This window comes from Trematomus bernacchii, unplaced genomic scaffold, assembly GCF_902827165.1.
Source record: "Trematomus bernacchii unplaced genomic scaffold, fTreBer1.1, whole genome shotgun sequence".
Lineage (NCBI taxonomy): Eukaryota > Metazoa > Chordata > Actinopteri > Perciformes > Nototheniidae > Trematomus > Trematomus bernacchii.
Genome location: NW_022987682.1, coordinates 906 through 23,389, shown reverse-complemented (window position 1 = coordinate 23,389; position 22,484 = coordinate 906). Strand labels below are relative to the sequence as shown.

Sequence of the window (22,484 nt, the reverse complement as noted above, 5' to 3'; positions counted from 1 at the left end):
TTTTTCTTCCTACATTCTTCAATCAATGCACAAACTCTGTCCTCTAATTCCTTTGTGTGTTCTTCCTTGAGTTTATCAAGTTTCATCATCCCCTTTCTGATTTCAGCTGCTGCTGTAAGTTTGCTTTGCACAGATATTTCCATTTCTTGTCGAAGGCTCTTTGCACTGTTTGCAAAATCCTGTCTGTATCCTTCAACAAGATAGACATGCAGTGTTTGTTTGAAGTACTGTTCCAGATTTCCAAGAAGCTTTGTTTCCCATTTAGACAGCTCTGTCAAAGCTTTGCTTTTCAATAGCATGAGAAGTTCTCTCATGTCAGATATGTTAGATTTATCAGCAGGTGTACCGAAGTTGGAGAGTCTTGTTTCAGCTTGTGTAACCCATGTGTGCATTTCTTTTTTGAAGTCCCATTCCCATTTGTTGAATTCTGCGCACAGCTTCATGTATGCATCAGCGACGAGACTGTTTCTGAAGCTGAAGATGAAGTTTTCATGTTTTACTGCCGTCCACAGGCTCTTCATCCACTCTGTAAACTCCAAGATATTATTAGCAGATGATCCACAACTTCCCAAAATGTGGATTATGTTTTTCTTGAGCTCATAGACAGCCTCGCTGTAGCCTGCATTGACTGGTGCCATCGGTGGGTTTCCATTCCAGAGTCCAGGAATGTACCAGTTTCCAGTGTCTGGACTGTACTCCATCACATCAGTGAAGCTCAAGTACTCTTCTTTCTTTTCCATTTTGGCTGCTGCCTGGGTCATCTCGTTTAACTGTTGCAGGAGCAGTTCCCTGTCTCGCAGGTTCTTGTCATGGGCTGAAACATCGGACACATTCTGGTGAACAAACTGACATTTGGGCTTCTTTTTGCTAACCTCTTTCATCCTGAGGAAAGCGTGTACAACTATCTGTAGGATGTCCTTCATTTCTGTTGAATTCTCCATTGCAACATTGATGATGGTGATATCACTCAGCCCCACAACAAGTGTTGCAAGCTCATTGTCGTGCTCGTGGCTATTGTCCAGTTGTGCGAGCTCTGGTGACTTTAAGCCCTCAGTGTCAATGATCACCATGAAGTCACAGTTGAAGTCTTTTCTGACATCTTCATTGATTTTAATCAGCAACATAAAGGCACCTCGAGTGCATCGACCACTGCTGACTGCAAACTGCACTCCAAACATGGTGTTGAGGAGAGTGGACTTTCCTGTGCTCTGAACTCCAAGAACTGTGACTACCAGGATCTTGTTCTTAGGAGACACCAAGGCATTGAGCTGAGAGAGAACGTCAGTCACCCATCTGAGAGGTATGTTGGATGCTTCTCCATCTACAAGCTCAAGTGGAAATCCAGCAAGCATTAACTCAGCACATAGCTTGGGGAGATGCTGTAGTTGTTGACGTGCTGGGTCTGTTTCAGGAAGGGAAAGGGAAGCTTCATAGGTCTGCCCCATTTCACGGAAGAAGTGTTCAGTCCCTAATGAGCTGTTGGAAAGTTGTTGGTCTATTTTCTTTATCTCCTCTTTGTTCTCAGGGTTTTTGCATTTTTCTTTGTACTGCTCCCTGAGGTCAAAGAGTTTTTCTCGAGACACGTTATCGAGGTTCATTCGCATCCATTTCAGGAAATAGCACCTCTCCATCCCTGGGCTTGAAATTGCCTTAATGAAACATGTCATTGCCTTTGAGATGTCATGAGAGTTCTGTTTTTCCCGAAGTTTGGTTTTCTCTAGCTGAAGATCACTTTTGTACTTTTCTATATTTTTGGACCCAACTTTCTTAAGTCGCAATTCTTCCTTCTCTAAGCGACTAAGGTCCTTCCATATTTGGCCTTGCAAGGGAAGCTGAGCGTCTCTGTATTTAAGAAGGTCTTGAATGTCTGCAGTGATGGCATCTGCATTTTTCTTGGCAGTCTGGCACTCTGGAGAGTCTTCATCAACACAGATTCCCAGTTCATGGGCAACGTCAGCCATCTTCTCAATTCCCCTCTTCACCTTTGTGTTTTCAAATGCATTGCTGACTTTTTCACGCAAATCTTTGACAAATTGTACATCATTTATTTGCTTATCTTTCAAAAGGATGTTGCTCTTTTTTAAGCTCAGTTTGGTTGCTACCTTTTTTACAGCATCTAATTTGAAATCTTTGCTTTGACGGTTACCCACCAAGAAGATCTGTGCCTTGTGGTTTTGGTTGGTTAGCAGCTCACACTCAGAGTCCAAAGCATCAAAGAACACAAAAACTGCTGCAGATGTCTGACACAAGAAAGCAAATTGTGTTTCAAATGAAGCAATGTCCCCACGAAGGTTAGCTACAGCAACTGGCTCGCTGAAGACATCCATGTTTTTGTTCCCACAAGGGAGGTACCAAGTCATTTCAACCAATCCATTGGATATTCTCCTTGGACTGTCACCACCCTCCATGTTGTAGTGAACAAAGGTGTCATGGTACTGCTGAGAATTGCTCAGGAGCTTATTGAGGATCTCTGACTTGGACAAGGAGCACTCACCCAGTCTCACAAAAGATATCATTGGAAGTTCAGAGACAACAATTCTCTCTTCAATAAATCCCTTGGATTCTGAAAGTGACTGAGGTCTGTACTTTTTAACAATGTCTCTCATGGCCCAAAGCATGAGTGTGCACTGCTTTGTGTCACAGTTGGGAAGCAACAGAGGCACGGAAAACTGACACATGGACATTTTGAGGGCCATTTCCTGCTGTACAAAACCATCAGAGCACAGGAAGAGAGCAGTGACAATATCAAGGGGATTCAGTGTGTCACCTGAATGTGTACTTTCATCTAAATCATCAAGGTCATCTGTGTGATCCTCACAGTTTGACTCATGTGCAGGTGTACATTTTACATTCCTAGCTGTCACATTGACCATCATTAGTTTCTTCAGGAAATACCATGGAAGATCTGAATTACACTTAGCAGGTTCATCAGTAATGGTCTTCTTGTCAATCCTAAGAAGTGTGCTTAGGGATAGCTTCTCTTTGTAGTGGTGATCCAACCCCAGTTCCTCCAAAAAACTCTCAAGGTGTGGCTCTGTAGAAAATGAAAAAGAATCATACTAAAAACATTATCCGTTATTCCACCAACCCTAGGCATGGATCAAAATATATTTTAATATTTATCAATTGCTAAAACTATGACTACGTTGGTCATTCAGTCAGTCAGTAAACTGCTTGTCTAATCGCAGGAAAGCGTGTACAACTATCTGTAGGATGTTCTTCATTTCTGTTGAATTCTCCATTGAACCATTGATGATGGTGATATCACTCAGCCCCACAACAAGTGTTGCAAGCTCATTGTCGTGCTCGTGGCTATTGTCCAGTTGTGCGAGCTCTGGTGACTTTAAGCCCTCAGTGTCAATGATCACCATGAAGTCACAGTTGAAGTCTTTTCTGACATCTTCATTGATTTTAATCAGCAACATAAAGGCACCTTGAGTGCATCTGGTTTGGGATTACTGGGACCCTCATTTGTTTTTCAACACACAATGACCCCAAACACACCTCCAGGCTATGTGAGGGCTATTTGACTAAGAATGAAAGTGATGGAGTGCGTCAAATGACCTGGCCTCCACAATCACCCAACCTCAACCCAATTGAGATGGTCTGGGATCAGTTGGGCCGCAGAGTGAAGGAAAAGCAGCCAACAAGTGCTCAGCACCTCTGGGAAGTCCTTCAAGACGGTTGGAAAACCATTCCAGGTGACGACCTCATGAAGCTGACTGAGAGAAGCCAAGAGTGTGCAAAGCTGTCATCAAGGCAAAAGGGGGCTATTCTGAAGAATCTAAAATATAAATCATATTCTGGATTGTTCATCACTTTTTTGTTTACTACATATTTGTAAAAAAAAGTGATGAACAATGATATATGATACAGTGTGTAGGTGCGTGTTGTACAGTGCGTAGATGCGGCGGACAGACAGGTCTCAGTTGGTTTGGTGTCCTATGCTTACTTTTAATACTTATAAATACAACTTTTGGCCCGTAATTTCAATTCCCCATTTCAGCGACCAGAGAGAGGGGGGGATATATCCAGTCTCTGATTGTGTTACGTTATTATGAGAGTGCTCTCATACTTTAAATTGTATATATTTATATAAATATATTTGTGTGTATATGTCCGCATCTGTAGCCTGTTATTGTCTCATTATACCGCACTGTGAATGAATTAAAAGTAAATATATAAGTCGTCATGAACACATCTGTCCATCAGACAGAGGGCTGCTGTGCCTCCTGTCATCATTAATGGACGTCTCTTTAAAATGACCGCTCAGAGGAGAGGAGTTCTCATTTCTCTAACCGCCTGCTGCTTCCCCTCCTCTCTCCTCGGTTCCCCTCCTCGAGTCCTCCGCTCGCTTCTCCTGTGGGCGGGACTAAGTCTCGAGGATAGGAGTCGAGGAGGGGAAATGTAAGAATTGAGAAGCCTCTAGTGACACACACACACACACACACACACACACACACACACACACACACACACACACACACACACACACACACACACACACACACACACACACACACACACACACACACACACACACACACACACACACACACACACACACACTAGTGATGTGTCGGTCGCGAACGAGCCAATTCTTTTGAACGGCTCTTTGGTACGAACGAGGGGAACCGAGTCCTACTTGGTGAGAGCCGTTCTTGTTATCGTTCAATCGTTGGTCCGCACTCACTGCCTGCCAAAATCCACTCGCCTTTTCAAAAGCTTGATTTTGTTCCCCAAACGTATTCTGTGAAGACCCGCCCCTACTCTGATTGGTAGGTTTCAGCACGAGGAGTGAGATGGGGTGGGTCTTAACGGAATACGTGAGAGAGAGAAGTCATAACAAGTGGTACAGGACAGGTAGACGACGTGTTTTTCGGATGGAAAATGAGCCAAACGCGAAAACGCAGCAGCATTTGGATTCACTTCAACCAAAACCCAGGCAGTGATAAAGCGCACCATTTGTAAAGGCAAAATATCCTTTAAAGCAGGGTCAACAAATAATCTCCATCGCCACTTAAAAACACAGTATCTAATATTAAGAGTTGCGTGAATTTCATTCAAGGCAAGGCAACTTTATTTACTTAACACATACAGAGGGTAAATTCAAAGTAGTACATTCACTGACATGAATGACATGGATATGGCGCCACCTTGTGTTATGTTTACAATGCAGATTATTGACATTAGGTCTGGCAATACAGTCAATCATTATCCTGGTGATTATTTCGCAGATAAACCTAGTAACCCCGAGCCCTTTAAAAAAAACGGCTCTTTTGAACGGCTCTTTGAAAGGAACGGAGCCATAAGATCCGGCTCCCTTCAAAGAGCCATAATTCCCATCACTAACACACACACACACACACACACACACACACACACACACACACACACACACACACACACACACACACACACACACACACACACACACACACACACACACACACACACACACACACACACACACACACACACACACACACACACACACACACACAGGGGTTAAATTGGGATTTGATATGTGGGGGGGTCGAGGATCTCATTATTTGACCTTAAGGGCTATACTGTACTGTATATGAGAGGCCCCTATCATTATCTGTATCAAATGCATACATTGGTTTCACCAAATTACACAATAAAAATAGAAAGTACAACAAATAAACTGGCATTAATTTACATCTTAAATTATTAAGGTACACACCATTTTTTAAAAGAATATTTGTCTGGAAATCTCTGTTCATTTGTAGGGCTGCGCGAGTAAGGCCAAAAGTATGTGAGTAAATCTCACTGTAAACTATTTAATTATGACCGATCATAACTCAGCTTTATGCACACACATACATTTAACATGGTTTAGGAAACGGGCTCCGTGTTACAAGACGGGTCGGGTCGTTTGGCGGCACCACCATAGACTCTCCGCACGCACGTTTCTTTATTGAAATAGTAAACAATAGTAAGTATACATGTTAACAATATAAATAAATGAACAGTATAAAGAATGAATGGTATTTTTTATTACGTAAATAGAAAGAATCAGATACTTCACAGAAACAAAAGATTAGAAGATCTGAGTAAAAGAAAGATCATATATGATGCTGTTACTTGTTGACAATAGCACTTTTATATTGAATGATCTTTTAAGTGAGTAATACATGTAAATATGTGATATCAGATTCTTAAATGACAGAAAGAAAAGTGGTAATAGATTTTGAACAAAGAGAATTAAATGTCATACTGGATTAGGTAATAAAAACAACCTGAAGGATAACCGACATGTTGACATTTAGACTGGAATATCTTTTAAACATAAAAAATGCAACAAAATAAATATTCACAAAAACAATACCATCTTTATATCATCCTTAACTTGATTCAAACTTGTTGTCATGTTTACATGTTGACATGCTGAATATGAACTAAATGATCTTTTAATTGATCTAAACATGTAAAAAATGTGGCATTTGAAAATGAAAACTAACATACTACATTTTGAGTAAATATTATAACATGAACATAAAAATGTAAATATTTGGAGCTAAATGTAAGTTTGCTTTTCACAGATATTTCCATTTCTTGTCGAAGGCTCATTGCACTGTTTGCAAACTCCTGTCTGTATCCTTCAACAAGATAGACATGACCCAGTGTTTGTTTGAAGTACTGTTCCAGATTTCCAAGAAGCTTTGTTTCCCATTTAGACAACTCTGTCAAAGCTTTGCTTTTCAATAGCATGAGAAGTTCTATCATGTCAGATATGTTAGATTTATCAGCAGGTGTGCCGAAGTTGGAGATTATTGTTTCAGCTTTTGTAACCCATGTGTACATTTCTTTTTTGAATTCCCATTCCCACTTGTTGAATTCTTTGCACAGCCTCATGTATGCATCAGCCACGAGACTGTTTCTGAAACTGAAGATGAAGTTTTCATGTTTTACTGCCGTCCACAGGCTCTTCATCCACTCTGTAAACTCCAAGATATTATTAGCAGATGATCCACAACTTCCCAAAATGTGGATTATGTTTTTCTTGAGCTCATAAACAGCCTCGCTGTAGCCTGCATTGACTGGTGCCATCGGTGGGTTTCCATTCCAAAGTCCAGGAATGTACCAGTTTCCAGTGTCTGGACTGTACTCCATCACATCAGTGAAGCTCGAGTACTCTTCTTTCTTTTCCATTTTGGCTGCTGCCTGGGTCATCTCGTTTAACTGTTGCAGGAGCAGTTTCCTGTCGCGCAAGTTCTTGTCATGGGCTGAAACATCCGACACATTCTGGTGAACAAACTGACATTTGGGCTTCTTTTTGCTAACCTCTTTCATCCTGAGGAAAGCGTGTACAACTATCTGTAGGATGTCCTTCATTTCTGTTGAATTCTCCATTGCAATATTCATGATGGTGATATCACTCAGCCCCACGACAAGTGTTGCAAGCTCATTGTCGTGCTCGTGGCTATTGTCCAGTTGTGCGAGCTCTGGTGACTTTAAGCCCTCAGTGTCAATGATCACCATGAAGTCACAGTTGAAGTCTTTTCTGACATCTTCATTGATTTTAATCAGCAACATAAAGGCACCTCGAGTGCATCGACCACTGCTGACTGCAAACTGCACTCCAAACATGGTGTTGAGGAGAGTGGACTTTCCTGTGCTCTGAACTCCAAGAACTGTGACTACCAGGATCTTGTTCTTAGGAGACACCAAGTCATTGAGCTGAGAGAGAACGTCAGTCACCCATCCGATAGGTATGTTGGATGCTTCTCCATCTACAAGCTCAAGTGGAAATCCATCAAGCATTAACTCAGCACATAGCTTGGGGAGATGCTGTAGTTGTTGACGTGCTGGGTCTGTTTCAGGAAGGGAAAGGGAAGCTTCATAGATCTGCCCCATTTCACGGAAGAAGTGTTCAGTCCCTAATGAGCTGTTGGAAAGTTGTTGATCAATTTTCTTTATCTCCTCTTTGTTCTCAGAGTTTTTGCATTTTTCTTTGTACTGCTCCCTGAGGTCACACAGTTTTTCTCGAGACACGTTATCGAGGTTCATTCGCAACCATTTCAGGAAATAGCACCTCTCTATCCCTGGGCTTGAAATTGCCTTGATGAAATATGTCATTGCCTTTGACCCGTCAAAAGAGTTCTGTTTTTTCCTAAGTTGTTTTTTCTGTTGCTGAAGATCACTTTTGTACTTTTCTATATTTTCAGACCCAACTTTCCGAAGCCGGAATTCTTCTTTCTCCAAGCGAGTAAGGTCCTTCCATATTTGGCCTTGCAAGGGAAGCTGAACTTCTTTGTATTTAAGAATGTCTTGAATTTCTGCAGTGATAGCATCTGCGTTCTTCTTGCCGTTCTGGCACTCTGGAGAGTCTTCATCCACCCAGATTCCCAGTTCATGGGCAATGTCAGACATCTTCTCAATTCCCATCTTCATCTTTGAGTTTTCAATTACATTGCTGATTTTTTTATGCAAAATGTCAACAAATTCTGCATCATTCATGCGCTTAGTCTTCAAAAGGATGTTGCTGTCAGTTAAGACCAACTTGTTTTTTACCCTTTTTACAGAATCTACACTGAAACCCTGGTGTTGACGGTTACCCACCAAGAAGATCTGGGCCTTGTGGTTTTGGTTGGTTAGCAGCTCACACTCAGAGTCCAAAGCATCAAAGAACACAAAAACTGCTGCAGATGTCTGACACAAGAAAGCAAATTGTGTTTCAAATGAAGCAATGTCCCCACGAAGGTTAGCTACAGCAACTGGCTCGCTGAAGACATCCATGTTTTCGTTCCCACATGGGAGGTACCAAGTCATTTCAACCAATCCATTGGATATTCTCCTTGGGCTGTCACCACCCTCCATGTTGGAGTGAACAAATGTGTTGTGGTACTGCTGAGAATTGCTCAGAAGCTTATTGAGGATCTCTGACTTGGACAAGGAGCACTCACCCAGTCTCACAAAAGATATCATTGGAAGTTCAGAGACAACAATTCTCTCTTCAATAAATCCCCATGACTCTGAAAGTGACGGAGGTCTGTACTTTTTAACAATGTCTCTCATGGCCCAAAGCATGAGTGTGCACTGCTTTGTGTCACAGTTGGGAAGCAACAGAGGCACGGAAAACTGACACATGGACATTTTGAGGGCCATTTCTTGCTGTACAAAACCATCAGAGCACAGGAAGAGAGCAGTGCTTAAGTCAAGGGGATTCAGTATGTCACCTGAAATTGAACTTTCGTCTAAATCATCAAGATCATATGTGTGATCATCACAGTCTGATTCATGTGAAATTGGACATTTCACATTCCTAGCTGTCACATTAACCATCATTAGTTTCTTCAGAAAATACCATGGAAGATCTGAATTACACTTGGCCGGTTCATCAGTAATAGTCTTCTTGTCAATCCTAAGAAGTGTGATTAGGGATAGCTTCTCTTTGTAGTGGTGATCCAACCCCAGTTCTTCCAAAAAGCTCTCTAGGTGCGTCTCTGTAGAAAAGATAAGGAATCATATAAAAAACATTATTGGTTATTTAACCATTCCTCATCATGGATGATTTTTTTTTATTACATTTTACATTTGGCCAAAACTATGACTACGTTGGTCAGTCAGTCAGTAAACTGCTTGTCTAATCGCAGCCTGCTAAATAATTGTTGGTTAAAGGACCTTAAAGAGTTGGATAGAGAAATGTCTTTGTATCAGAATACAGCAGGTTGATGAAAATGTTCTTTGTACTGAAGTTGGACATTGTCATTATTCATAGGGGATAATTGAATGAAACTCAGAAAGGGTGTTGTCATGATCAATCATATTAATTAACAGCAGAATTGCATATCCTGCGACGCACACAGGGGAGGGCAGAAAACGAAAGTTACGTATGTAACTACGGTTCTATGAATCCTGGATGACCGCCAGATGCAGTGCTTAGCACTGGATATCTTCCTTCTCGCGCATACGCAGGTCGAGTATTTATGTCAACAAAGTCACGAGTGACCTCGCATTACCCCGGAAAGCATAAGTTCCGGTGTTGTCAACGAGTTAAATCCTATGGAATCTTCTCGCGGGAACACGAGATTCCGAGTGACTAAGAACTCTGGCGGTCATCCAGGATTCATAGAACCGTAGTTACATACGTAACTTTAGTTCTATTTCATCCTTACTGACCGCCAGAGGCAGCGCTTAGCTCTGGATGACTTATATTAACAGAGTCACAAGGAAACCTGAGTACCCACCTTATAGTGATGGACTAGGTGGACTCTGCAGGAGGACCACACCCAACGGGTGAGGGGCGGCAACATTCACTCTGGCGAATGTGCTCGGGGATGCCCATTTGGCCGTGGCACATATAACCTCCAGGGGCACACCTCTCAAGGTCGCCCATGACGTGGAGACACTCCTGGTAGAGTGGCACTTTACTCTCGGTGGTAAGGGACGGTCATTCGCCCTGTATGCCTGGGCATTGAAGTCTACGATCCAGTGGGACAGGCGCTGCTTTGAGAGACCATGGCCCTTTCTAGGACCACCGTAACAGAGAAAGAGCTGTTAAGATTGCCGTATGCTTGCGGTAGTCTGGACATAAGCTTGAAGGGCCCGCACCGGGCATAAGAGTCTTGACCTCTCCTCCACCTCTCCTGATTTGGGGGTCAAACCGTGCCAGCTGGATAGGCCGATTAAGATGAAAGCGTGCCAGCACCTTAAGGAGGAACGCTGTATCCGGCCATCAAGTGACACCTGAGCCATCTGAGTTCCACCTCAGACACGAGCTGTTCACGGACAAGGCCTGTAGCTCGCTTACACGCTTTACTGAAGTGATGGCAAGAAGGAAAACAGTCTTGGCTGAGAGCCTACTCAGTTCTGCCTGTGACAAGGGTTCAAAGGGAGGCGAGCATAGGGCGTCCAGCACCGTCGTCCAGGAGGGACGGCAGGAATTCCAGGATAGTAGGCCTCGAGCAATATACTGGGTCCTCGTTTCGCACTTGGCAACAGTCAGAAAATAGTTTCCACCTGTTTTCGTACTGTATACCAGTGGCCAGAACCACAGCTGAAGGCGGCAGGGGTCGGGATGCCACATCCGACCCCAATGCGTCCCGCAACAGAGTCTGTGCAGCAGAGAACCAAGTCCTGGCTGGCCAGAAGGGGGCTAACAGAAGAAGCCTGTGGCCCTGTTGAAGCACTCTGAGAAGTGTTGGTAGGATCAGAGGAAGGGGTGGATAGCCATAGAGAAGACGCCCTGGCCATGAATGAGCCAGGGCGTCCTGACCCAAAGGGCTGGTCTTCTCCGTCAAGGAGAACCATAGGGGACAGTGGGTCGACATCCTCGAGGCAAAGAGATCTACCTCTGCCCTGCCGAAGACACCCCAGATGCTGTGCACCACCTCTGGATGAAGCCGCCGCCCCCCCGGTGGAGGCTTGTGATGGGAGAGGAAGTCGGCGACTTGGTTCTGCTCTCCTGGTAGATACATTGCCCTTAGGCTGGCCAGGCAAGGGGCTGCCCAGGTCAGGAGAGTCTGGGACACCTCTAGCAAGCGTGCAAATTTGGTGCCCTCCTGATGGTTTATATGAAACACTGTTGCAGTGTTGTCCGACAAGCACATGCTTCCCCCTCAGGTATGGCAGGAAGTGCCTGAGTGCTAGTTGAACAGCCCGTAGCTCTAGCACGGTGATGTGTTCTGTGCAGTCCTGAACAGACCGCTGCCCCCGAGCTGTCCTGTTCTGCCACAGCACCCCATTCGGAGAGGCTGGCATCCGTTGTAATGGTCTCTCTGCGGAAAGGAACGGAGCCCATGGTCACGCCTCTTGACAGATACAACCTCTCCCTCCATGGGGATAGAGTGGAGAGGCACTGTCGTGACACCCTGATTTTCCTGTGCCTGTGCAACTTGGGGTCCAAGTGGAGGCTGTTCAGCCATCTTTGCAGGGGGCGCAGTGACAACAAGCCCAAGGGAACGACAGCTGAGGTAGCTGTCAGCTTGCCCAAGAGGCAGAAAAAGAGAATGTATGCCAGAGACCTGCCCCTTCGGAAGAGGGGAAGAAGCTGGAGGATGTCGTCCAGGCGCTGAGCAGATGGAAATGCCTGCATAGTGACTCTGTCCAGAGCCACACCAATGAGAGGCTCTGAGAGGGGTTCAGAAAACTCTTCTCCAAGTTCACCCTGAGGCCTAGCTGAGCGACGTGAGAGAGAATGAGAGCCGTGTCCTATGTTGACTGCAACCGGGATGGTGCACAAATCAATCAGTCGTCTAAGTATGGTAGAATCCTCATGCCCTGAGACTGCAGGGGCAAGAGGGATGCCGTGACACACCTGGTGAACACTGTGAGATGGGGTCCACAGGTTTGATTGCACCCTTGGCAAGGAGGACTGACAGCTCCTGGTTCAGGGCTAATTATTTTGCCGGGTCGCTTATGCTGGTAATTTTGACCCGGCTGAAGGCTGGGGGCCGGCGTCAGAACTGAAGCTTGTACCCCTGGGTTAAGATGGAAACCACCCAGGGGTCTGAAGCTTGAGCTACCCAGTAGTCGAGCTGCTGCTGGGAGGAATAGCCGACAGCCTGCCCCAGAGCCGCAGTACCTTGCCCCCCGGCCTCTGGAGGCTCTGGTGGGGCGACGATTAGGCCCCGAAGGCCGAGGCTGCCTGGGGGGCAAGTTAGCAGGACCGCGATGGTCCAAGGATGATTGACTTCATCTGCGCTAGCTCAGTAGTTAGCAGGCCCACCCTAGAGGACAGCTTATCAGACTTAGTCCTCTTCTTGGGCGGAGCACCCGCAGCCTCTGCGGCCCGACGCCTAGGATGGGTAGGTTGGGCTGGAGTCGACTATCCAGAGGGAAGGCCAACCTCAGCCAGTAGCTCCACCTCGGCCAGTCTGGCAGCTCTCACCGCACGAGGCATGATGGTGCAATTCATGCATGGGTCCTCCGAAAGGCCCACCCTCAGATGCTCGAGGCCAAGACAAGAAGGGCAAAGGTCATGGCCATGCTCTGGTTGAAGAGGAGCCATACAGGTGTTACAGCCGGGAGAGTTAAACATAGCGACAGCACCAATGAAAACTCCACACTAGTTGCTGCGGGCAGCTTAAGTCAGTCTGAGCTAGAGCACTCCACTGACTGTAAAGAATCGGGCCAGGAAACAATATATGTAGTGAGAGGGGACTGAGGGCACTCTCTTCACTAGCACAATAGTAGTTAGCGTGAGCGTGAGCACTCTGCTAACTGGAGGAAGGAACAAGTAAGGAAACAAATATATGCAGTGAGAGGGGAGCGAGGACACTCTCTTCACTAGCGCAGTAGCAAGTTAGCTTTGAGCGAGAGCACTCGGCTAACTCGGGGATGGAACAGATAAGGAACCAATTGTATGCAGTGAGACGGGAGCAGAACACTCTCTGCACTAGCGCAGTAGCAAGTTAGATAGATAGATAGATAGATCGTACTTTATTGATCCCAAATTGGGAAATTGTTTTTGTTACAGCAGCATAAAAGGCATTTTACAATAAAACAAAATATACAAGAATAGAAATAAAATAAAATAAAATATAAAATAAAATATAAAATATACATGTCAAAATACAAAATAGAAAATATACATACAGATATTATATATATATATATATATATATACAAATATACAAATATATATATATTCAAAATATATGGAATTATGGAGTATTAAATATGAAACAGATTATGTGTGAGTAAAATGTACAAGGTGGTTTTATTTCTAGAGAAACTATGGAGCAGAGAGTTCTCTTCCAGCCAGAGGTGATTTGTTGTACAGTGTTATTGCAGTGGGCAGGAATGTTTTCCAGTATCTGTCCTTGAGACAGGGGAGCTGCAGCAGTCTGTTGGAGAAGGAGCTCCGTTGACTGTCCAGCTGTAGGTGGAGAGGATGGGTGGGGTTATCCATGATGGACAACAGCCTGTTCAGTGTCCTCCTCTCCACCACAGCTTCAAAGGGTTCCAGCTTGATGCCGATGACTGACCCAGCTTTCCTGATCAGTTTATTGATCCTGCAGGTGTCACCGGCTCTGATGCTGCCCCCCCAGCAGACCGCAGCAAAGAAGAGTGCACTAGCCACAACAGACTGATAGAAGATCTCCAGCATCTTACTGCATACGTTGAAGGATCTCAGCTTCCTCAGAAAATAGAGTCGGCTCATCCCCTTCTTGTACACAGCGTCAGTGTTGATCCTCCAGTTCAGCCCATTGTCTAAGTGCACTCCCAGGTACTTGTAGACCTCCACAACTGCCACATCCTCTCCCAGAATGCACAGGGGCAGAGGAGGAGATGTCCTCTTCCTCCTGAAATCAATGACCATCTCTCTGGTCTTGGCCACATTCAAAAGCAGATGATTTCTTCCAGTCCACTCAACAAAATCACCCACCAGCGCTCTGTACTCCTCCTCCCGTCCATCCCTTATACACCCTACCACTGCAGAGTCATCCGAAAACTTCTGCAGGTGGCATGACTCTGAGTTGTATAGAAAGTCAGAGGTGTATAAGGTGAACAGGAAAGGAGACAGCACAGTCCCCTGTGGGGCTCCAATACTACCAACCACCACATCAGACAGCACACTGCCCAGCCGGACGTACTGTGGTCTGTCCGTGAGGTAGTTGGTAATCCAGGAGATGGTGGACGAGTTTACCCTCATAGCCTGCAGCTTGTCACTCAGTAGCCGAGGCTGGATCGTGTTGAATGCACTGGAGAAATCAAAAAAGGTGATTCTCACAGTGCAACCCGATCCATTCAGGTATGAGTGAGCACGCTGCAGCAGGTAAATAATGGCATCGTCCACCCCCAGGTGAGGCTGGTAGGCAAATTGCAGAGGGTCAAGGAATGATCTCACCTGCGGTCTGAGATGGGCCAAGACCAGTCTCTCAAGCACCTTCATCACATGAGATGTGAGTGCTACAGGGCGATAGTCATTGAGCCCAGAAGGAGTTGTCTTTTTAGGGACCGGAACAACGCATGATGTCTTCCACAGCACCGGGATGGTCTCCAAGTGCAGGCTCAGGTTGAATATATACTGGAGAACAGGAGCCAGCTGGCGTGCACAGGTCCTCAGGACCCTGGGGCTGATACCATCAGGGCCAGCAGCCTTGCCTTGGTGGAGTTTTTCCATCTGACTCTGGACCTGTCCTGTGCTCACAGTGAAGCGGGGGGGGGGGGCGAGATGGAAGGGGGGATAGAGGGGGGGGGGGTCTGAGGCAAGATGAGCAGAGGGGGGGGGGGGGGGTCAGCGGCAATGTGAGCAGAGGGGGGGTGCAGAAGCCAGGCTGGGTGGTGGAGGAGAGGTGTGAAGTGTAGGTGGTGAGCAGAGGGGGGATGTTGACGCCAGGCTGAGAGGAGGAGGTGAGGTGAGAAGAGGAAGTGGAGGAGACAGCAGCGGGCGGAGAGCTAAACCTATTGAAGAAGGTGTTCAGCTCGTTGGCCCTCTCCAGGGTGCCCACAGTCAGTCTGTCTCTCCCTTTGAAGCCAGTGATAGCCTTCATCCCAGCCCAGACATCCCTGCTATTGTTCAGCTGGAGCTTAGTCTCCAGCTTCTTCCTGTACGAATCTCTGCCCCTCCTCAAATTGTCTCTCAGTTGATGCTGGACACTCTTCAGCATTGATTTGTCCCCAGACTTATAAGCTTCCTTTTTCTTATTTAAAAGAGTTTTCAGGTCACTAGTAATCCAGGGTTTATTATTGGGGAAACAGTTGACAGTTTTAGCCGGTAATATTGTTTGTTCACAGAAGTTGATGTATTCTGTGATGCAGTCAGTCATATTATTGATGTCCTCTCCATGTGGCACACAAAGCACGTCCCAGTCAGTGGTCTCGAAGCAGTCCTGTAGAGCCTCATTAGCCCCTGGAGTCCATTTCCTCACAGTCCTGGTGGATACAGGCTGCCTCTGCACCAGTGGGACATATTTAGGAGCCAAAAAGACGAGGTTGTGGTCAGATCTGCCCAGGGGGGGGAGGGCAGTGGCACAATATGCATTCTTGGTATTTGCATATAGAAGATCCAGAGTATTATTTCCCCTGGTGGGGCATTTCACATACTGAGTGAATGTAGGCAGAGATTTGTCCAGTTTTGCACGGTTAAAATCCCCAGTTATTGTTATGAATGCATTTGGGTGAAGAGTTTGGAGTTTGGCCACAGAAGAGTGAATGACGTCACCAGCCACCTCCGCGTCCGCGTTCGGTGGAATATAGACAGCAACTACGATGACAGAATAAAGTTCTCTAGGTAGATAAAATGGACGTAATCCCACAGCTAGCAGTTCAATGTCCGGGCTACAGAAACGCTCCTTCACAGTAACATGTCCAGGATTACACCATCGTTCGTTCACATACAGTGCAATCCCTCCTCCTTTCTTTTTACCGCTCAGAATAACGTCCCTGTCCGCCCGAACACTCGTGAAGCCGGGGAGAGCCGTGTTATTATCCGGGATGAGCGAGTGCAACCAAGTCTCGGTAAAACACATGATGCTACACTCACGGTATTCCCACTGCGTCTTCGTCAGCACGCGGAGCTCGTCCATCTTATTCCCCAAAGACCTCACGTTACCCATTATGATGGCCGGTACACAGGGTTTGTACCTCATCTTCTTCTTCATCCTCAGCTTGGCCCCAGCTCTGCAGCCACGCTTGAGCCTCCGAAGCTCCTCCGGGATGTCATGCCTGGCTCCGGGCAGCAGCACGGGTCGGCACAGCGCAATCAGCTGCTCACGCGTGTAAACAATGCCATCACTCCTCTGAGCATGGCTCTCCGACACAAAAAGTGAAAAAAGTAGCAGAAGAATGACCAGAAAACGTTCGAAGTAAAACGTGGCCATAGTTCGCTGCAAAACAAAATAAATATCCAAAGAAAAAAGTACAACTAAGAGAATAAAAGTAAACAAAAAGACAAAGAACAATAAAACACCGGGAGCTGCATGCAACAGGCAGCCACCAGCACGGCGCCTTACCTTATCTTATCTTATCTTAAGTTAGCTTTGAGCGAGAGCACTCTGCTAACTGGGGGATGGAACAATTACCTAAAAGCTTGAGTTATGTATAAGCCTGAGGTATATATAACAATTAGCAGTGCTAGCGGCCGAACAAGTTAGTCTGGTCGAGAGCAACCTACTAACGTTTTTTTTTTTTGTATATATATTTTTTTTCTCTCAGCGATATGAAAAAAATAAATGGATGTGGCATCAGCCAATTACTGCTACTGTCCAGCCAAGTTAGCCTGAGTGAGAGCACTCTGCTAACTATTAAACAGTCACTGTATAGGGAAACAATATATACACAGTCTTAATTATCGGCAGAACTCTTAATAGTGTCCGACCACGCAGTAGAGTTTACAAAGAGGAGCGGGACACTGTCTTCACTGGCAGAGAACGTTGCCGATATCAGCAAACACCGAGCGCACACACTCTTGTTAGCATAGCACAAATTAGCTTGGGCGATAGCCCTCTGCTAACCGTGAATTAATAGTGGTTTGCAGGAAACCCTGTGAGCACTATCAGAATTAAATGGCAGTGATCTCACCGACTGAGGTCCGCCGGTCCGGGGCTCCTGAGGGTCTGAACGGCGAACACCGTGGTTCCCTCCCTTGGGAGGAACAGCTCGTCGCAGCCTTTGGAGGGCGAGTCGCGTTTAACCCGCAGCTCCGACCGACGAGATCACAACGCTACAGATAGCGATGAGCTTTTGAATAATACACCGGAACTTATGCTTTCCGGGGTCATGTGAGGTCACACATGACTTTGTTGACATAAATACTCGACATGAAGATATCCAGTGCTAAGCACTGCCTCTGGCGGTCAGTAAGGATGAAATAGAACTGTATAAATATTCTGCAGACCCATGACAGGTCAACTATTCTAATCTTAATTTAACTATTATGCATTTCAATATACTTTTTACCAGTACTGAAAGAAGTACTCGGTAAATATTGATACCAAAGTGTAGAAATGACCAGGAAGTAAAAGTACAAAAGTGTGTACCAGAACTAAAGGTCACACTGTAACTCTTCACTTCATAGAAAAGTACCTCTCAGTATATCCACATAACAGCAGGTATATAGTGGAATATTTGACAATAGTAGAATGAAATCTTCTGTTTCCATTAGTTTTGAAGTTGGTGCCAAATGTCGATTTTTTTTTGAAGATTAGAGACTTTAATGTGCAGCATGCAATGAAATTGATGGAATTGTAAAATGACTTGAAAGAGGTGGATAGAGATATTTGTGAGCATCAGAATACAGCAGATTTATGAAATGTTTAGAACTCTGACCTCAGGGTCTGGAAATTATCTGAAAAGACTCAAGGAGTACACAAATCGACAACTGGCCAATAATTAGTGCTGGATACATTAGCCGCGTTCACACCGGAGTACTTTTCACCGTACTTTTCGCGTTTAGTTCCGTTAGTACCCCTTATGTCGCGTTCACACCAAAAAGAGCACTTAATCTCGGGAACTTTTACCCCCATTTTTAGTGCCTGCTGAGAGATGGTACTTTCCTGGGGGAAAAAAAGTGCCCCAGTTCTGATTGGCTGGGCGAATTGCAAACCACGCCCCGTACAACTCTGAAATGTTTTGTAGAGCCGCCATTTTATTATCCTGGCATTAGCATTATTAGCATTAGCATTCGCCCAGTGCACAAACGCAGAGAGACTAACTTATGGCAACACAAAATAAAACATGGGAGCGGTGGAGATGAGGAGGTGTCGGCGTTCTGGCGATTTACTCGGAAGGCTTCAGAAGCTGCTGGGAGTCCCAGCAGCTTCTACTGAAGCCAGTCCCCAACTCCGGGGACTTCCGGCCGGGGACTCCGGGTGGCAGTATACACGGTGAAGTTGTTTGCGGCCTGCCAGTAAACCCAAAGCAGAAGAAGACGAAGTGACGTCAGCGTCTCATTTGCGTAATCTTCCCTCAGGGAAAAGTACTCCGGTGTGAACGCGATCTGTACTAAATGCCCTGGGGTAATAAGTGCCGGCGCACTGAGTGCCGGCACTAAATACGGCAAAGTACTTGGTGTGAACGCGCCTATTGTGCCATCTTGAGGGCCAGTATCCAATGGTCAGTATGAACTCTAACTTTCACCAACTCATAAACAAAGACACTATTCAGAATGATTTTATGTTGAATGACTGTATAACCACCACAGCCCCTGGTAGACCCCAACAAATAGAGACTCTTGCAATCCTGTGCAATAAACTTGCAATGTGCAATATAAACACTATCTTCCATTTGTATCTATGTCACTTAGTTTACTCAAATTGCTGCTACTCATTTTTGAGCTATGGTTGTGTACCTATTTGTCTTTATTTTTATTTGATTACTAATGTATGCTTTAGTTTTTGATTATTTCATGTCTCTTTTTTGATCTGCTATTCAACTTTTGCAGAACCTCTTTATCCTCTGAGGATGAAGTTGCTCTGTTCCAGCATTTTAGATCGATTTCAATTGTATCTGACTTTCTTTATTACTTTATTAAATATAAAAATAGACAAGCTTGTTTATTAATCATTTATCAGTTTCTCTTAAGGGAATTGAAATGCCCACCACAATGTAATCTGCATTTTTCTCGGCACACTCAAACTCTGAAAGGTCTTTATTAACCCAGAAGCATGTTCACTTAAAGCCATCTGCTCAATTCCAATCTTCATCTTTGGGTCAACATCTTTGACATTGTCTTTATCAACCATGCAATAATGATTTTATTTGACTTACTTGTGTTGGCAGATGTTACAGTTGGCCTGCTTATTCTTCCATTCCGAAGTTTTGTAAAAACCTCTAGAAAGTAAGACTCCCCTGGCTTCAGGTTGTTGAATGTCATCTTGTTTGTGTCAGTTGTCTCTTTCATAATGTCTCCCTCACTGCAACAAGTCACAATGTAACTCTCCACTTCACCAGCAGGGGGGTCCCAATGCAGAGACAGTGACTCGCTGCTGACCTGGTCGACTGTAATCTGCACAGGAGGGCTGGGCTCTATGGGAACATATAAAGGTTTCACTGAAACTGAAAATTCATATTCTGTCAATGTTTGTCTGCATTCTAAAGTGCAAGTAAAATAGGTGTAGTGACCCTTATTTGTCTGAAAGTAACTTTTAACAGACATTTCGTAGATTTGTTCAGGAAGTGATCCAAAAGATTCAGAAAACACTTGTTTTTCTGATTTACCTGTGAAGACAGATAGCGAGGTTGCTTTGCTTTTATTTCCATCGTCTGCAATCCTTGTGATGCTGAAGGTATACTCAGTGCCAGGTATCAGTCCATCAACCTTCACAGGGCTGGAGTCATCAACAGTCAAACTGCCGCTGTGTGTTTCACAGGAGTAATCTAACTGTAGTCTAAACCCAGCAGAGTTTTCAGTGGGTGGAAAGCCAAGAGAAACGGTCTCCTGGTCAGAATCAAGAACTGTTACTTCCCCTGGTGGAGGAACATCTGTCATAAGAGAAGAAAAGTACATCTCAGTACCTTCTCACAAGGCTGCGTATTCGTTACACAAGGCTGCGTATTCGTTACATTAGATCTGTTATTGACAGTCACACTTACGTTCGGACTCTGGTGCTGCTGAAGTTGCTCTGTTCCAGCATTTTAAATCGATTTCAATTGTATCTGACTTTCTTTATTACTTTATTAAATATAAAAATAGACAAGCTTGTTTATTAATCATTTATCAGTTTCTCTTAAGGGAATTGAAATGCCCACCACAATGTAATCTGCATTTTTCTCGGCAGTCTCAAACTCTGAAAAGTCTTTATCAACCCAGAAGCATGTTCACTTAAAGCCATCTGCTCAATTCCAATCTTCATCTTTGGGTCAACATATTTGACATTGTCTTTATCAACCATGCAATAATGATTTTATTTGACTTACTTGTGTTGGCAGATGTTACAGTTGGTTTGCTTATTCTTCCATTCCGAAGTTTTGTAGAAACCTCTAGAAAGTAACACTCCCCTGGCTTCAGGTTGTTGAATGTCATCTTGTTTGTGTCAGTTGTCTCTTTCATAATGTCTCCCTCACTGCAACAAGTCACAATGTAACTCTCCACTTCACCAGCAGGGGGGTCCCAATGCAGAGACAGTGACTCGCTGCTGACCTGGTCGACTGTAATCTGCACAGGAGGGCTGGGCTCTATGGGAACATATAAAGGTTTCACTGAAACTGAAAATTCATATTCTGTCAATGTTTGTCTGCATTCTAAAGTCCAAGTAAAATATGTGTAGTGACCCTTATTTGTCTGAAAGTAACTTTTAACAGACATTTCGTAGATTTGTTCAGGAAGTGATCCAAAAGATTCAGAAAACACTTGTTTTTCTGATTTACCTGTGAAGACAGATAGCGAGGTTGCTTTGCTTTGATTTCCATCGTCTGCAATCCTTGTGATGCTGAAGGTATACTCAGTGCCAGGTATCAGTCCATCAACCTTCACAGGGCTGGAGTCATCAACAGTCAAACTGCCGCTGTGTGTTTCACAGAAGTAATCTAACTGTAGTCTAAACCCAGCAGAGTTTTCAGTGGGTGGAAAGCCAAGAGAAACTGTCTCCTGGTCAGAATCAAGAACTATTACTTCCCCTGGTGGAGGAACATCTGTCATAAGAGAAGAAAAGTACATCTCAGTACCTTCTCATAACGCTGCGTTACACCTAGTGTCAGCAGAAAGTAATTCAAATAAGAATTTAAAAAAAATGCAAAATAAAGACATCTTAAAATATATTTTAAGATCATGTTTAATCATCTGATTCGTCTGTACATTGCTGTTTTAGTCTGTGTTCTTCTAATTAGTGTCTACAGTGTGCCTATTGAGCCGTTTTGAGTGACGTGGGTCAAGCCACAATCTAGCCCCTCTCTCTCACTGTCTAAGTCAGGGCTCTCCAACACGTCGATCGCGAGCTACCGGTAGCTCGCGGGCAGCTTTTCAGTAGCTCGCCGCTCGATTATTGATTATAGCGTAGTAAGGTTGCTTATTGATTTTTCGGCCGCGGCTGGACAATAACGTTTTTTTATTTTAGAATTTTTTCTGTCACACGAATATCAAATGGTCGGTGACGCAGAGATCAAGGAACAGACGTGACAGCAGCACAGCGACAACACACACGGAGCAGTCTGCTTTCTCCACCAGCACCAGTCCAGAACTAACAGCAGAATGACCCGCTCTGAATCAGGCCCTGTCGCTGCGCGTCAGAGACACACAGGGAGGGATTTGTGTTTTTTGAAAAACACTCGTTATCGTCATGTCAGGTTTTTGGTGGATTTAATCAAGTCTTGGATTGCAGAGTATGAATGTCCTCTTGCTATTTTCAGTTGATAAATACTTGTGTAAAGTTTGTGAAGGCAGGAGGAAAGCTTCCGCGATCACCGTCTCCTCTCCGTTCCTCCAAACCCCGCCCCCTCCCTGAAAATAATGAGTGACAGGCTGATAGTGACCCGATAGAAACTTTATTATTCACTTAATCACTGATTGAGATATGATGAAGCTAACTTAATCTCATACATTCATGGGATTTATGTAACAGTAAGACAGAGAATGT

The 22,484-nt window shown here is 44.8% G+C and overlaps 1 protein-coding gene across 5 annotated transcripts in view; it reads right to left on the bottom strand.

Annotated features, from left to right (window-relative positions):
• LOC117487666 (interferon-induced very large GTPase 1-like) overlaps window positions 1–21,588 on the bottom strand; it is a 339,011-nt gene extending 317,423 nt beyond the window's left edge. For all 5 annotated transcript variants that reach the window (XM_034136304.1, XM_034136303.1, XM_034136306.1 and 2 more), the window contains exons 1-4: window positions 21,280–21,588; window positions 20,830–21,087; window positions 20,131–20,394; window positions 19,681–19,938 (exon numbers count right to left, since the gene is read on the bottom strand). In XM_034136304.1, coding sequence (XP_033992195.1) covers window positions 19,681–19,938; window positions 20,131–20,394; window positions 20,830–21,087; window positions 21,280–21,568 — 1,069 coding nt within the window. In that variant the 5' untranslated portion in view covers window positions 21,569–21,588. The remainder of the gene's footprint in view (window positions 1–19,680; window positions 19,939–20,130; window positions 20,395–20,829; window positions 21,088–21,279) is intronic.
• Between the last annotated feature and the right edge of the window lie 896 nt (window positions 21,589–22,484).